This window comes from Buceros rhinoceros, unplaced genomic scaffold (genome assembly GCF_000710305.1).
Source record: "Buceros rhinoceros silvestris isolate BGI_N320 unplaced genomic scaffold, ASM71030v1 scaffold8566, whole genome shotgun sequence".
NCBI lineage: Eukaryota > Metazoa > Chordata > Aves > Bucerotiformes > Bucerotidae > Buceros > Buceros rhinoceros.
Window position 1 is genome coordinate 1 of NW_010416866.1, and position 15,408 is coordinate 15,408.

A 15,408-nucleotide genomic window follows, 5' to 3' on the forward strand; every position below is an offset into this window, starting at 1 on the left:
TTTGTTTTTTTTTTACAAAGTAACAGTAGGCCCTGCATAGCTCCAGTTCTCAGCTCATTCTCCTGTCCTTAAAGTCAGAAACGAGTAGTCTCTTTTCCTGCTTGAAAATTTGCCTTCTCCATGTCCTTTTAGATATTACTACTATAAGAAAAACTTCCGTAATACCATTAAAAGTGTTCTTAATTATGGTGTGGTTTTCGGGGGTCTTCTTTTTTTTTTCCACACATTTGAGCTTCATCTGTGTGTGCATTCTATACGTTGTGTGTAGTACTGAATATTGTAAGTGGATGTGCATATTGATTTTTAAAGGACAGTTCTACTAATTAGAAGGTCTAAGTAAAGATTCACTCAACAATTTCTCCCCTCAAAACTTAAAACAGCTTTACCACCTGTCACATCACTAGAAGCTGCTGCACTAGTGCTATTAGGCACCTGTGGCTGCTTTGACTTACACTGATACATACACAGCAATGTGCCTACAGACTGTCACACGCAGCCCTGAAAAGGATGATCAAGGCAAGCATTCTGCAGCAGAGTTTGAAGTAAGCCAGTGAAGATTCATTTGACCCTTTTCACTATTACTCCAGCAGCTGACTGGAACTGGTAGTTTGCTGAGTTTCATTCTTATCAGTTCAAACAAAGAGAGTTGCAAAGCTAAGGTTGGAGGCAATGCCATTAATACAGTTATCAAGCCATTATCATGCACTTTCTGTTCATTTTCCCAATTAGCATTCAGCTCTTCTAAGCAAAAAAAAGAGAAGCAACAATCCATCACTCAGTCTATAGCAGCTACAAAGCAACAAGCTTGCTTTGAATGGTAAAGAAAAAGAGGAAATATATTCAGTATCTGACAGCTTGGCCCTCAAAGAAGTGCACTGAACGTGGTGGCTGTTTTGAGAGTCTCATTCACGATGTATGTTGCTGCAGAGAGAAGCAAAAACTTCCTTCTGAAGTAATAATAGTGTCTTTCCAAGGCAGCCACAAAAATTGAACTGCAAATGCTATAGAGTCAGTTACAGACAATAAAAGGAAAATGTTCACAGGTGTGTTCAGGCATGCAAGAGATATTCTTCCAAAGCAGCATATCACCTCTATTTTATTACAGGCTATTTCTTATGAAGTGGGAGGACGAGGCTCCTTGAATGTGTCCCAGCAAGTCCAGGCAGTTATCTGTCACCTGCCTCCACATTTGACAGCTAGAAGACTCTGGGCAACTCCACTGGAGAAAGGGATCTCAATAAGGAGCCCAGGGTCTGATGCTGAGCAAAGACTCATCACTGAGTTTTGCTCAGGAGCTCAGTAGAAGGACCCCATTCTAAATAAGTAGGAATCTAAACTGAACTGGTATCTGCACTATAGCCTGACACTTAGATGTTAATTTCCACGTTGTCTGTCCTCCCCCTCCACCCCAGTGAAAAAACTGTCAAATATTTAACAAGGGTATATAGATTCTACTAACCTCTAGTCCAGAATTAAGTTTTTGTATTAATTCCTGAATATTTGAAGTTGTGGATTCATCGCTTGGAAGACAGGATGAAGAACACCTCATTGAAGTAATGTTGGTCACTGATGACTGCATTTGGGTTCTTTTTGATGTGTGCTCCGCTTCTTGTTGTCTGTAAGCATTATTTGCCGCAATGCTTTCACCAAGCCTGTGATAATAAAGACTATTATTGAAACAACCTGCTACAAATATTATCGCAAGGATTGAAGATGAGAACAAATTTAAAACATAATTAACTTCTCTTTCATTGAAAACAGATTACAGAAGTCACATTTGCATTATCCCACAACATTAAGATGTGATATTAGATACATGCCCAAACTGTCCAGAGATATGGGAAAAAAAATTTAAAAAATGAAAGCTTGTCATGGCTAACCTTTAGAAACAAATGTGGTATCTCACCAGAAAGGGCATGGTTTTCAGCTCTTCTGGAGCAGAAGAGATCATCTGTCTTTTATTAGCCTGAGAAACAGGTTATTTTATAAAACCGTTTAGGTTGGAAAAGACCTTTAAAATCATCAAGTCCCACTGTTAACCCAGCATAGCCAAGTCCACCATTAACACGTCTCACTAAGCACCACATGTACATGTCTCTTAAATACCTCCAGGGATGGTGACTCAACCACTTCACAGGTTGTTATTCAACTTAACTAGGCCACTGTTTGTAAGTCAAAAGATTGAGAAGGTATTGAATATGAATTTTTAACAGGCATAAAAATAAGAAGACTGAATCTTGAAAAGGCAGAGTGCAACCAATAAACCTTAGTTTTTCCAGGTCTGTGATGCTATTTTACAACACTATATTGAGTACAATACATTTCATTTTGTAAGTTTTAACCAAAATTTAAGTATGTAGAAGAAAAAGTGGAATTGGTTAAAATTTGTACAGGGAAAAGAATACAATCAAACAGCTCTCCTTGACCCTTCTTCTCATCAGGGCTGTATTCCATGGGATTCTCCCAAGCAGATCATGAAAGAGGCCAAGATATGCTCTCCTGAAATCCAGTTACGTAAGCCATCCTACCAACCACAGCTCCGTAATTCCACAGCCCTGTAATGGCATGTAGACTTAGTTCCTCCTATTTCTTACCAACACTGTGTGCATTATTTTGCAGCCATTTCAGAGAGGCACCCCACCGTGCAGCTTTCCCAGGAAGAATATGAGGGCTTTTTCCCCTAATCCCAGAGAAGCAGGCAACCTTACTCATGTGCATATTGGGGTGAGCCAGCTTCACCCCTATTGAGTTGATTATAAGGTTCCTCCTGTTCACGTAAACCCAAACCCTTTGTTTTCCAACACAGCCTACCACACCTCACTTGACTGAATGTTATCTTTTCCCTTCCTTCGCCACTTTTAGTTTAAAGGTCTCCTCATCAGGCTGGCCAGTCTTTGATTCTCACTCGTGGTCATGGAAACCAAACCAAAACTGTTTCTGACACTGGTTGCACAACCAATTGTTGATCTACAGAATCTGTCCACTCCTCCTCATGCCATTCCGCTTCCCCTTAAGGAATCCAAGGGAACATCACCTGTGTGCCCATGGCTTCCAGCCATCACCACCACGGAAGTCTCTATTTCCCCAACCTGATAGGAATTAACTCTGTCAATTTGGTACATCTAGGGTCTTAAGCACTTGAAACTGTAAGGCCTTGAAGAAGGATCTGGTCAACTTTCTGTTCATCATCTCCAATACACACAGGCTACTGACCTCCTGCAGATCCTGTACTTGCCACCACAGATCCTCAGCAATTGCACACCTCCTGCAGCTTAGAAGACCACTTCCTACTGGCCCAGCCTTAGTTAGAGTTCTGTAGCACTCCTTAAGACCTCTGGATCTGGTCCTTCAGCTTTCAAAATTTATTTTGGACCAGTTTTGACAGTTTTACAGACATTTCTCTACCAAAACAACACACCCCACCCTCCTGTATGTCTCTCTTGAAGTCTACAGCTAACAATATATATTGCTACAAAGTTCTACTTGGTAATCACGAAAGCAGAACTGATGTTTTCAGGATGAACACAGTTTTAGACTCTTATTACTATGTTCTTAACACTGGGGTTATTTTTGGGTTGTGATAGAAAGGATGATTCCCTAGAGCATGGGAAGGTTTTTTATTTGTTTTTTAAAGTTCAGGTATCTTCACAAGCTTTCTCAAAAACAATCGAACGACCACAATGAGGCAAATTACCATGATTTGGTTAGGTCATCTTCCTTTACTTTCCCCCTCCTCCCCCCCTGCAATACGACTAGTAATTCAGTCACTGTTTCAAGATTAGCTTGTCATGTTACAAATCTTTTACTCGAGAAATGCAGCTCAAATGGCAAAAAAGCATCCAATCTGGAAGTCTTTTCAAACAATTCCCATTTTTGTTTTTTAAAAAGCTCTGCTAACAAACAGAAAAGAAATTTCAGGGTGGTTTTCTAAGTTGCAGAGACCATGATACAATTTAAGGTCCTTTTTCCTCATTTATTACATCTACAGAAATAAGAACACCATCAAATACTGTTTTTCAATATTTTTTCCCCTACTTAGACCACCTTAAATCTTACCTCAACCGCTACCTGCCTGTGTCTTATCATATTCTGTTCTTTCTTGGAAGTTACTGCAAAAGGGTAAGCAAAGCCCTAGGAACTGAAGACTTACACGTCTGACAGAGAGAAATCCAACAGTCAGAATATTAGATGCACTCCAACTATAAAGTTCCAAGCATGGACTTCAGACAATGAGCCCTGAGAGACAGATATCAGTCACTACTCTGTTCTCCAGAATCTAATACTAATTGAATACCATCACCATTTGAACTGCTTTCTCTGGCCTCCAAGATGACTTACTGTCTCTTAACTGCAGATAAAGAAGAAACAAGACAATTTTTCTAAAGTTTCTGCCTCTGATGAACTGAAAGTAATATGACAGGAAATACAAATATCACTAAATGCATAAAAATGTCAGGCCCTACCAGACTATCACAAAAATAAACTTACACTATGGCAGGAAAATCTGGTAGGGGTGCAGCCTCAAACAGTATTTTAAGTCCCACTTGGACTTGCTCTCTATGGTCTGACGTTAAAGCAAACGTCAAAGGCGTAATCAAACGTTGATCCTAAAAAAGAAGCTGCTTTGGTCAAACAAAATATAGCAGTCAACAATGACTATCCAGTCATCAACAAAAGTAAGGCCCATGAGCACAGAAATGTGTTATTCAAAACAGTTTACACTTTGGAATACCTAGCAATGTGTTTTTCCCATTAAAGCCAACGTAACTGGTAAAGAGACTTGATTCCTTAAAGTTTTCAAGGGCTTGATTTTCATCCTCAAGGGTGACAAGCTTGTTTTATTGCTACCCATCAAATTATGCAATTCCCATTCTTGAAAGAAAACCCTCCAAAAGAGCAAGAAGTATCTGTCTGTCTGGATTACTTTTCCATCTAAATTAAGTTGTTAAGGTATCACCTGACCAATAGTTACCAGAAATTGTTTTGATTAAAGTCACAAATCAGATGTACAGACTTAATAGTAACCAACTCAACTATATGGTTGTGATAACTTTTTTGTAGTTTTCTACCTTTAAACTGCAATCTTCAAAGTGTAATTCTTACAAGGCAGCCAAAATAAGATTTCACATGCATTACTGAAATAAATGATTTAAGTAAAAGAAAACTGCCGTTATTTTAGAAGAATTAACAATGAAACAATCTTTCAGAATTGTGCCCAGGGGACTATATTTTCTTAGAAGTTTTAATGCTTCAGAAATAAGCATGCAAAACATTCAGAACTAAAACTACTGCAGTGCAGTGACACTTTCCTTTCATAAGACATTTTAAAATCATACCTGTAAAATTTTGTAGAAGCTGACCTCCATACCTGGTACATCCTGCTTCAGTCTGCTCATAAGATCAAGCGTTTTCAAAATAATGTCAGCAGCAAGTTTGCTTTTAAACATACAAATAGAAAAGCAAATTGGGTGGGGAGAAAAAGCAGAGTGAGATTTGTCAAATTCAGTCAATTAAAAAAAAAAAAAAAAAAAAAAAAAAAAAAAAAAATCAATAAATACCTTCACAAAGAAATTAAATACATCTAGCAAGGCAACAATACCAACACCAAAAGAGCTCACCGAGTTCCTTGGACATGCTGTTCAGCTTCTGCAGCATGCCAAGGATAGCAACAGGGATGACCAAAAAACAAAAACCACTTTCAAGTTGATAGTGAGGAAGGTTTAATTGGAGGACCAATTATATTTCACTGTTTTGGGGCCATTTAACACTTAGTTATATTGACATTCAGGTTAACAAGCACTGAGCTGAAGGAATGTATATTCCATTTTCAGTGCAATAATTCACTCTCACACTGATGTGTGACATTTTTGAACTCTGGTTGCAGAAAATCAAAATGTAAAATTAGGTGCCATGAACAGTTCCTAGTAAACTTCAACTTGCATACGCTTGAAGTACTGCATGAGGTTTAAGGTCATTGTTACACGTAAGAGGATCTCCAGCTTATGCTGAAAACAATAGCTGAATGTTTAAGGTTGGTTTTACTTATTGAACTGACCAGCAACATTATTTCTGTTGCCACAACAACGCTGTTTGATTTAAAACCAGTAGTGATTTACACGCATTTAAATGGTACTTTCAGCTACAATATTCTTTCCATTGGAACAACATCATAACTCTCATACAAGTCTTGTTAAATGAGATTTTTAGATAAATTTGTGTGCTTACCACATTTTAGAGTCCACCGCTTTTGTCCCAAAACCAGTATCAATCCCACTATAGGTAAATTGGTGTTCTATTAGAGACGTGCATTGGCTGGCAGTCAGTAACTTTGAGGCACGCATTTTCAGCATGTCATCTCTACAGAGCAGTAGACTGAGTTAAGAATAAATTTAATACACTTGCGCTTAGGTATTGGCACCAATAGGCAACATTTTCTAATAATAAAGGACACAAAAGCTAATGTAACAAAGCACAAGTGCCTCCAAAAAAGCTTTTAAAACCCAACCACATAAATTGCTTAATTCATGCTTATCTCATGAGCCAAGTAAGCTTCACCTTTCAATTAAAATACACGCTTCTTTGGAAACAGACAGCTAAGGGAAAGCACAATAAAATGTGCAGCATTAAGAAAGATCATGAACCAAATACAGTAAAAATTACCAAATACAGTAAAAAAAAAACCAACAAAAAATACAAACAATCCCTCCTAGTTACCTAGGAGTAAACTGGCAAAAATTTCTTCACAGATCTCAGGTTAGATGCAGGACTACATCCTGCAGTCATGTCCTCCTTTCTGCATGACACTGTGGACATCGAGGACTCCAAGAGGAGTGTAAAACTGTATCATTCCACATTATTTTTCCTTGTTTCATTCATCTAAAGTTGTATCATATTGGGCTGGGAGCTGCACTTGACTTAGCTAGGCAAAAATACTATACAGCTCAAGAAGACAGCCACCCAAACTCCCCTTGCAATTTCAACAGAAAACATTCATCTCCAGTTTTGCAACGTGCTTCCATACTGTTGAATAGCTCCATTTTATCCTGTGCCACTGTATTACAGAATAATTTCACAGCAATTGGAAAGCTACTTAAGGTCTTTCAAGATGACAGTCTTAGGTAAAATTAGGGCAGTTATTGTCATTCAAAGCAATTAAAATGACCCAGGGTGGACGTTCTAAGATATTAGAGCAGATCATGGTGGAGGAATAATAAATTAACTGCCAATAGGCATGTAAAAAGGATATTTGTCAGGACATTAATAGCCTTGACCATTCTTTCACACTTTTTCTTCACTAAGAGCAAATCCACAATCTGTTCCGACATCTGAAGATGATCAAGAAGAACAGGAAGCAAAAGATCCATAAAGTGTTCAGCTGAGGTGCTGTTCCCATTATTAATAACATCCTGTAATAAAGACATTTTATGTCAATATTTAAAAACACAGGAATCCAGACCTACTTACACCTTCCTCCACCAGCCTCTTTCAAGTTTTCCCAACCTCTTGCCACATGGTTTAAGATGGCTGATCAGTATCATACTGGAGGAGGAAGTTTAACAAAGAGCACAGAAACAGCTGAAACTTCCTCTCTTCTACAAATCCTAGAAAGCAATTCTTGAATAGTTTTGTATCTATACCATGATTTCATGAACTGCCATACCTTCCACTTAACTTTCAACCCGGACATATTTCTAAAATACAGCATGTCTTTAACTGCTACGAAGCTCTTTATACTCAATTATCAATCTTGGTACCTCAAAAATCTCTTTGAATAGTTGCAATGCTAGAATTGAACAGTCTTCAGAGCCTTCCAGTGGTTGGTTTGACAAGTGTACCAATGCAACAGATGGTTCAAAAGTCTTTGAGCGAGTCACAAATCTGGTATTTCCAGAGACTGGCAAGCCAGATGGTTCCAGTATTGCCTGCCGCAGGGTATGACGCAGTTCTATCACAGAACAGAAGGCAAGCAGCAGCTCTAAGATCTGTGTGAAGTGAATGAGAGTTCAAACACTTTTAAATCAAGTACTTATACAGATTTTACAACTCCCGTAACACAAGTCTAAAGTTCTACGCCACTCCTTTTAGCACTTGAACATTTTCCAAAGAATAGTTTTCTTTCCTTAAAGCCAAGTCAGCAGCAGAAACACAGTTCATAACCACAGTGAAGTCCTGTGACAGTATTCAGCAAATTGCTTTCCCTTTTTTTTTTTTAAAAAGCATGACTGCTGGCTAGTAATCTAATATAAGCAGTAGAAATGCATATACACTCAGAATGAAGAAAGCTATGGAAAGGAAAATATTGAGACAATGTCCTGGTTTGAGTTAGAACAGAAGTAATTCTGTTGAGTGATTTTACTTTCCGGCTCAATCTCTAAGCGACTGCACTTTCTCAAGTTAACAGCATATTTTTGCAGACAGTGTGAACAGATGCACACGTGCACACTCAGAGATGAAGAGGAAAGCACCCTGGAAAACTTGTCAATATGCCTAAGTAAAACTGAAAAACAACAAAATCACATACACATTAGTATTTATTATTTACTATGATGTGAAACACATTCATAAAATAACTTTAGGTGTTTCAGAGATGTATTTAGCCCAAATATTTTCACAACATTTCGTATTTTAGCCTTTCACAACAGAAAGCCAATGTTTCATTTTTGTAAGTGGTAGTGAGACAAAGTTGAAAACAACAGTTAACTTCTGAACCCAATGTGGCATCAATTTGTTCAACTAATATGAAAGAATGCATTCCTAAGCCTTTGAATTTAGCATCGTGGTACCCTGATCATCTATTCAAAGTCTGAGTAGCACTAACTCAAGTTTTAGCCAGTGAAATGGTGTACACACTGCATTTCTGCTAGATCCCAAAATCTCTTATTAGCCAGAGCACAAAAGGTGTTTATACTGGCTTTTTGCCTTTATGTTTGTTGCCTGAAAACAGACACATGATTCTGGCAAAAACCCCAACTGTTACAAATTTGGCTGGACGTTCTCCTGAACAACTAGAAAATATGAACTTGGTGAAAACCATAGGTCATGTAAAGAGTTGTGAAGTCAATGTATTTCATTATCAACCCTTGTACACAAGGAATGTACTTATGACTACAGAAGTGGAACTAGATTAGGAGTTGTACCCTCTTAGCCTTAAGCTGAAAAACTGTAAATACCTTAAATGATGAATCAAGATCCCTCCCATGAAGAAGATCTAATACTTGACCAAGGCACGAGGTAAAGTGCTCATATCTGTGGCATACACAGAGGAAAAAAATTGGAATTTCACACTTAGACATTTATGAAGGCAAATGTCCCATTCTCCTCCTTATCCCAAATCACTTCAAGTACAGTGATAGTTTTGATAATCTAATTTCTATTTAAAGTAGACTAAGCTTTAAAAATATGCTTAAATATCCTTAAAAATAAGCCAAGACCTTTGAACTACTTTTACTAATAGATTTAGATTGAAATTCAGCAACTAAATTCTGCTAGCTGAATTTGCAGAACCATTAGACAAGGTCTCCACAGAGCTACGCTAATACCCTCCAGTAAAATTACATCTTTAACCATGCTATTCCACTTCAAGATAATATAGGCCTGTAAAAGACAAGATAGCTACTCATCAAGTTGTCTGATTACTGATACTGCCCAAAGAATTGCTGAACACACTACTAAATATTCCCTATGTGACAATAAAAAAGCCAATTTGGATTCACACTTCAATGTGAAACTAGTAAGACAAGAATCTTTTAGTTTTAGGTACAGCAGTTATAATCAACTAGTAACACGCAAAAAGCATCTAGGGAATTTTCCCCCCCCCCACCCCAATGTTTGGTTCAGAATACAAATATCCTACAGCAAAAAAACTGAACGAGAGCTTAGGAAAAAGCATCCTGTACTTACAAGGAAGCGAAGCCGTACCTGGTAAGACAATCTGCAACTTTGGGGTTCTTCAGAAGGTCCATAAGGAGATCAACAGAGTATTTTCTTGTTAAAGTACCATCTCCATTTACAATAATATTGAATATTAACTGAAATGTCTGGTGGATATTTCGAGCATGAAAGAGCTGAAAGGAAGAAAAAAGTTACGTATGGGCACATACTTACTTCGTTGGGTCTCTTGCTCTCTAAATCACTCTTTGCCAGTGTGATTTATCTGCAGCTTAAGAATAGAACAGACTTCAAAGTATCACTTACTTTTTCTCCTACTTCTTCATTTAAAGTAAGGCTTGATAATACTGAAAGTGCAAACACAACCATAGTCAAATTACTATGGGCCAGGAAACTTATTAAGGTACGATAGAAACTCTTCACATTATTCTAAAGCAAAAAGAAGAAACATAGGCATTATAAATTTTATTCTGTTCTATAAAAACACCAAACTGAGGGATTGTACATATTTATAAATTAGCCACACAAATAATGAATAATAATACAAAAAAATATTAGAATGACAACAGTTCTCTAGGAAATCTATTTTAGTCTTCTACTGCACAATACTGGTATGGATGTCAATGACTAAATTCTCTGTTGAACTTGTGTAAGAAAAAGTTAAAATAAAAAACCAGGAAGAAATTCCATCATTATTTTAAAGAAAGATGAGAAAGTCATTTTGCTGAAGTTTCTAATAGAAAATAACCACTGAAAAACCAACCCTGATCCCTCCTCTGATCAGTACTAAGATCTAACACCAGTTCCTCCTTGTTTTTCACTCCCTGCCTCTCTTCCAAGGTAAAGAGTAGAACATTCACTGCCACATAGATAAATTCATATTTCTGAATTAAAAAAATGTTACATTTGCACTGATTTATGAAGAGACAAGAATAGAGTAGCTCAGATACTGATGTGTATTTGGGGATTCAAGGGCCCTGATCTGACATCAATATCTGTGGTATTTTACTGATTTATCTTTTAAAAGATGATCAACTTTCTTGGCCAAAGTTACTTACCAAAAATCCAACTACAGTTTTTATATGTTAACAACATTTAATTTTTCTAAGGAAGAATGTCCAAATTTTAAATTCTCCTTTTATTTGCAGAAAACACTTGCAGAAACAGAATGCACAACACAAGCTAGAGGAACAACACCACGAAACAGAGAAGGAAAGAGAACACCCAACTTTCTGTTCTACTGGTTATTTTCTCCGACACAGGAGAAAAAAAAAATGCCAACTCTGCAAAACAAGCAGGTCAGCGTTATTATTCCTGCAAAAAAGTGCATACAAAATACCAAAGTAATTCCCAGAGTCAAGTAACTCACCCTCAAGCCAGAGAATCATGCCACAAAAAAAGAACTCTTACCGAAGATTTTATTTGAGTTTGAATAGGTAAGTTGTGACGACAGAGATTTGCCAGGAGTCCTAAACACGGTATCGTTAACTCATCTTCAGTGGATTGACTTAAAAGAAAAGTCCAGAAGTTTAAACAAAGATGTTTTTATTAAAGCATCCAGAATTTAATTACAAGAAATTTCAGGGCAGGGTGTGGAGGTATAGAGTGGTAAGGGGACATTTTGGTTTGGGTTTTTGTTGTTATTGTTTGGGTGAGTGTTTATTTTAATTAGATACCATTCTGCCAAGCAAAGCAAAATTCAGATTGCAATCCCCACAGTGTGGGCAGTTTTTAAACAGAGTACATCTGAAGAAAATCCCCAGTATCAGAGGTCAGCACTAGTAAAGGTAATTTATTGCAGGTGCTTTTAATAGTCATTAGACCTCTTACAAAGACACTTGCTCAAAATTTCTATTAAATCTAACAAGTCTGCCCCTAATGACAGGCATGAAATTTCTCTGCCTTTTCTCTTTGTTAGCTCCCTACTCCTGCAGGCAAGGGGGTGGCCTAAAAGGCCAATTAATATTCAATCACCCAAAGTCCCACAATCACTGCATTTGACAATCTGCAACAACATGGTTTTCAAAGAAAAATCTCTGCTAACTTCAGAGGAAAAAAAGTGCCACAGCTCACTCTGGAAACCAGGTTAGTGCAATATGCTAATACCCATCAGAAAGTTTAGAAACTTAGCTAGATATTTCCCGTAAGAAAAGACAACTGAGTATGCACTTACACATGATGCATCAGAAATGAAATTAACTCATCGATGTTAGAACCAGCGCAAAAGACTGGAACATTATAGGTTAGCTTCTGCAGCAATTGGATACTCTGAGAAAACAAAAAGTCATTCACATATATCTTTCCTATTGCAACTCACTGAAGAATATTACAAGTTACAAAAGCTGAAACCTGAAGGCCAAAGAACAAGGCACCACAACTGCATTAATTTTCAAACTCTATAATGTTAACATAACAATTACACAAACTGCTGCAAGCACACTGATGTACTCATCAAAATCCCAAACAGATGAATAAGGTTTTATTTTGACAAAGATGTTATCTCTTTAGTCCATACAGTTCTTCCCTTTGCCTCATCAGCAAAATCTCCATTCTGTCAGCGAGAAAGGGTCTTTGTCCTATTGAAAGGTCTAGCAGACTCATCAAAAACTAAAAAGCACCTTGCAACCTCTTGCAGAAAGTATGTTTATAGGAAAATGGGTTTGCTTTAAAGATTGCCAACAGATGAAATGGTAGAAGAGTCCTTCACATAGCATTCGTTTGGCACATAACTGAGATAATGTGAAGTTTATATACTCAAACATGACAAAAATCACAGCACAGGATAGGAGCTGAAACAAAAATCTCACCATGGAAATATCTGATATCACAGCTTAAAGCTCTTCTAATTGGATCTATTTGGTAACTACAAAATCTTTCCCACTGACTAAGTTTTTTGCTACTCCTGCTGCTGTGATAAATATGCAAACCATGAGAAAAGTGTTCTTAACTGGACACTTGACTCATTTTCCACAGATCAAGGACAGCGAAACTACTAGTAAATTCATTTTCTGCTTCCCCTCTCTAGAAAAGAGATATGACCACAACTAGCCAGCAAGTACTTGCTGGAAGATTAGACCATGTATGAGAAAACCTGTGCATATTTAAAAAAAAATGAAGTCAGACTGGGAGGTGTCACCTGTTCACTTAATCAGCAGTGTGTTCACTTGGCTCCCAAAAGTAAGATTCCATGAGCATGGCCCCCTTGACATCACTGGCAGATAGCACTGACCAGAGGGGAGGAGGCACACCTGCCCTGCAAATCTTCCATGGAAACTGGCAGCCACAGCTTTCCCTTCACTTCTTCACAATTACCATCAAAGCATTGATTAGACAAAACAATTTCCAGGCTTTTGTTATGAACATTAAGAGAAATAACTAAACACCTCAACTGGAAAATAATCTTCTAAGTTCTCAAGCAGTGATTTCTTTAAAAAAACTTCAAAACCAAATTTTTTTTATTAGGTAGTTGGTTTTGGTTCTGTTTTTTTATTTAAAGCAGGTGACAAGCACAAGAAGATTAAAGAGAGAATACAAATAACTCTATGCAGTGTTAAAATCCTGTCATACTAGTCTCATACAGCAAATAAAATACACAGCTAAGGCAAACTTTCCCTCAACACATTATTTCAGATACAGCTTTTAAAGAGTTACTATATGGTTACAGTATAATGTGTACTACATAACAGTAGGCAAATAGTATTAAGCATTAGTGCCTGTTACCTGTAATAAGACTGGGTCACTATGATTAGTAGAACTTCGATGAACCACTCCTGCCAGCACACTCGTCAAATTGTAGGTACCCTGAAGAGCTTCTCTAGTCTCATTGTCTAAAGCTAGATAGAATTTAAGAATTATTAACGAAAAAACCTATCTAATAGCAACTGTTGTATTTGCTACCAACCTAAGCAGAAGCCAGTTTTTGATCAGTTTTTTTGTATATATTTCACAAATAAATACAGATAAATTACAGCTCCCATGCGCTTGCATCTCTACCTTATATGTGAACTTACAGTTAATTGAAACACTCATACTTTTCCTTAAGATGCTTGGACACGGAAGGAATGGCCTACCTCCTACCTACACTACCCAATAAGGAAATAAAAAACTATTATCACTGTCGTTTCACAGTGATGACTTCAAATCTGCTTCTCACGGTGATTTAACATCTTATCTGGCCTTGTACGTGCGGTCAAGTGGCTCAGCAAAGCACTCCACTACAATGAAAAACACTTTTATCTTTCACATCTTACGCTTTTTCCAGTAAGTTCATCACCCACGCCACAGATTTGGCACCTGTCTTGTCTTTCTCAGATCCAAGATAAAAAGTTCAGGTGCAAACCTTACCGAGTTGTGATAGCAAAGTAACCACAGACAAGGTTAGAGACAGGTTTACATTAGCATCCTCAAGGAGTTCCACTAGGCAACTGAGACATTCACTTGGTAGAATCTGGTTTGAAGCAAATAATCGTGTAACCTTTAGTCCAGAGATAACCTAGAGATGAAGGGAGAAAAGCAACTCTAATTACTCAATTGCAACAAAGTATTTCACACCAAGGTCAAAGCACAGGGTTGTATTAAATAGCTTTTGCCCTATTTGACAAACCAAGAAATTTAAGTGCCACTGTTACAGAAGATTTGCATTCACATTTGCTGGGGGGTGGGGTGGGAGGGGGGAAAGTTTTGATACAAAAATCTGTTTTTCATTCCTGTGGATGTGTTCCCTTTACTCTTGGAGCGTATCAGGTTTACATTGTCATCATTTCTAACATATTTGGATTCCTTTCATTTGCATTTGACAGCATTCATAATAATACCATTCTTTTTCATCTCGTAGCTGTAGCAGAGCAACACTTTGTATTTCTTCACACACTGAACAAAATTAATACCAGGTTACTCTTCCTACATATGTTTTAGCATAGATAAAAGATAGTTTATTTATTTTGAAAGAACAACCAAACAGATTGCTCAGCACAAACATTTAGTAACCAGACTTCAGCACTACAGCCTGCTCTTGAATGATGGGGCCAGAAACCCAAAGGTGCCACTCTGCAGGAAGGATAAGCAGTAACAGGAGGTAGCGCTGCTTTGGGAACACTGTGCTTGAGATGAAAAACAAAACTTGAGTTCAGGGAACTCTATATATGAATAAGATACTGAAAATCATACACCTGAGCATCAGTAGAAGTAGAGACAAGTTATACTTGCATAATGGAGCAACCCAACACTGGTTTTGCATATCCCCTGCGTACCTCTTTACAATGAATACAAAGAAGAAAGCTAAGTACTAACCTTTATATTAGTTTCAGCAATTTAAGAATAAAAGAATCTGTATTTGAAAAATGTATCTCGCAGATTAAGCAATTCAGTCAATATGACAATCTCTCACCGCACCAAGCATGCCCACCCCAAGGCCGTATACAAGGCTCTACCCAGATGTCAGGGAAATGGACAGGCCTACCCCTCAGCAGCAAACGCCTCTGATTACAAGTTGCATGAAACCGGCAAACTCCAGATACAAGA

The 15,408-nt window shown here is 37.6% G+C and overlaps 1 protein-coding gene across 1 annotated transcript; it reads right to left on the reverse strand.

Annotated features, from left to right (window-relative positions):
• Positions 1 to 1,459: 1,459 nt before the first annotated feature.
• KIAA1524 (KIAA1524 ortholog) lies at positions 1,460 to 14,406 on the reverse strand (the record flags this gene model as incomplete). Its single annotated transcript, XM_010137962.1, is given in 13 exon segments — positions 1,460 to 1,652; positions 4,489 to 4,607; positions 5,337 to 5,436; positions 6,226 to 6,367; positions 7,247 to 7,406; positions 7,755 to 7,982; positions 9,171 to 9,246; positions 9,919 to 10,064; positions 10,195 to 10,317; positions 11,299 to 11,395; positions 12,062 to 12,156; positions 13,609 to 13,721; positions 14,233 to 14,406. Coding segments are annotated over 13 exon segments (1,766 nt in total), but the record flags the coding sequence as incomplete, so codon positions are not given.
• Positions 14,407 to 15,408: the final 1,002 nt, after the last annotated feature.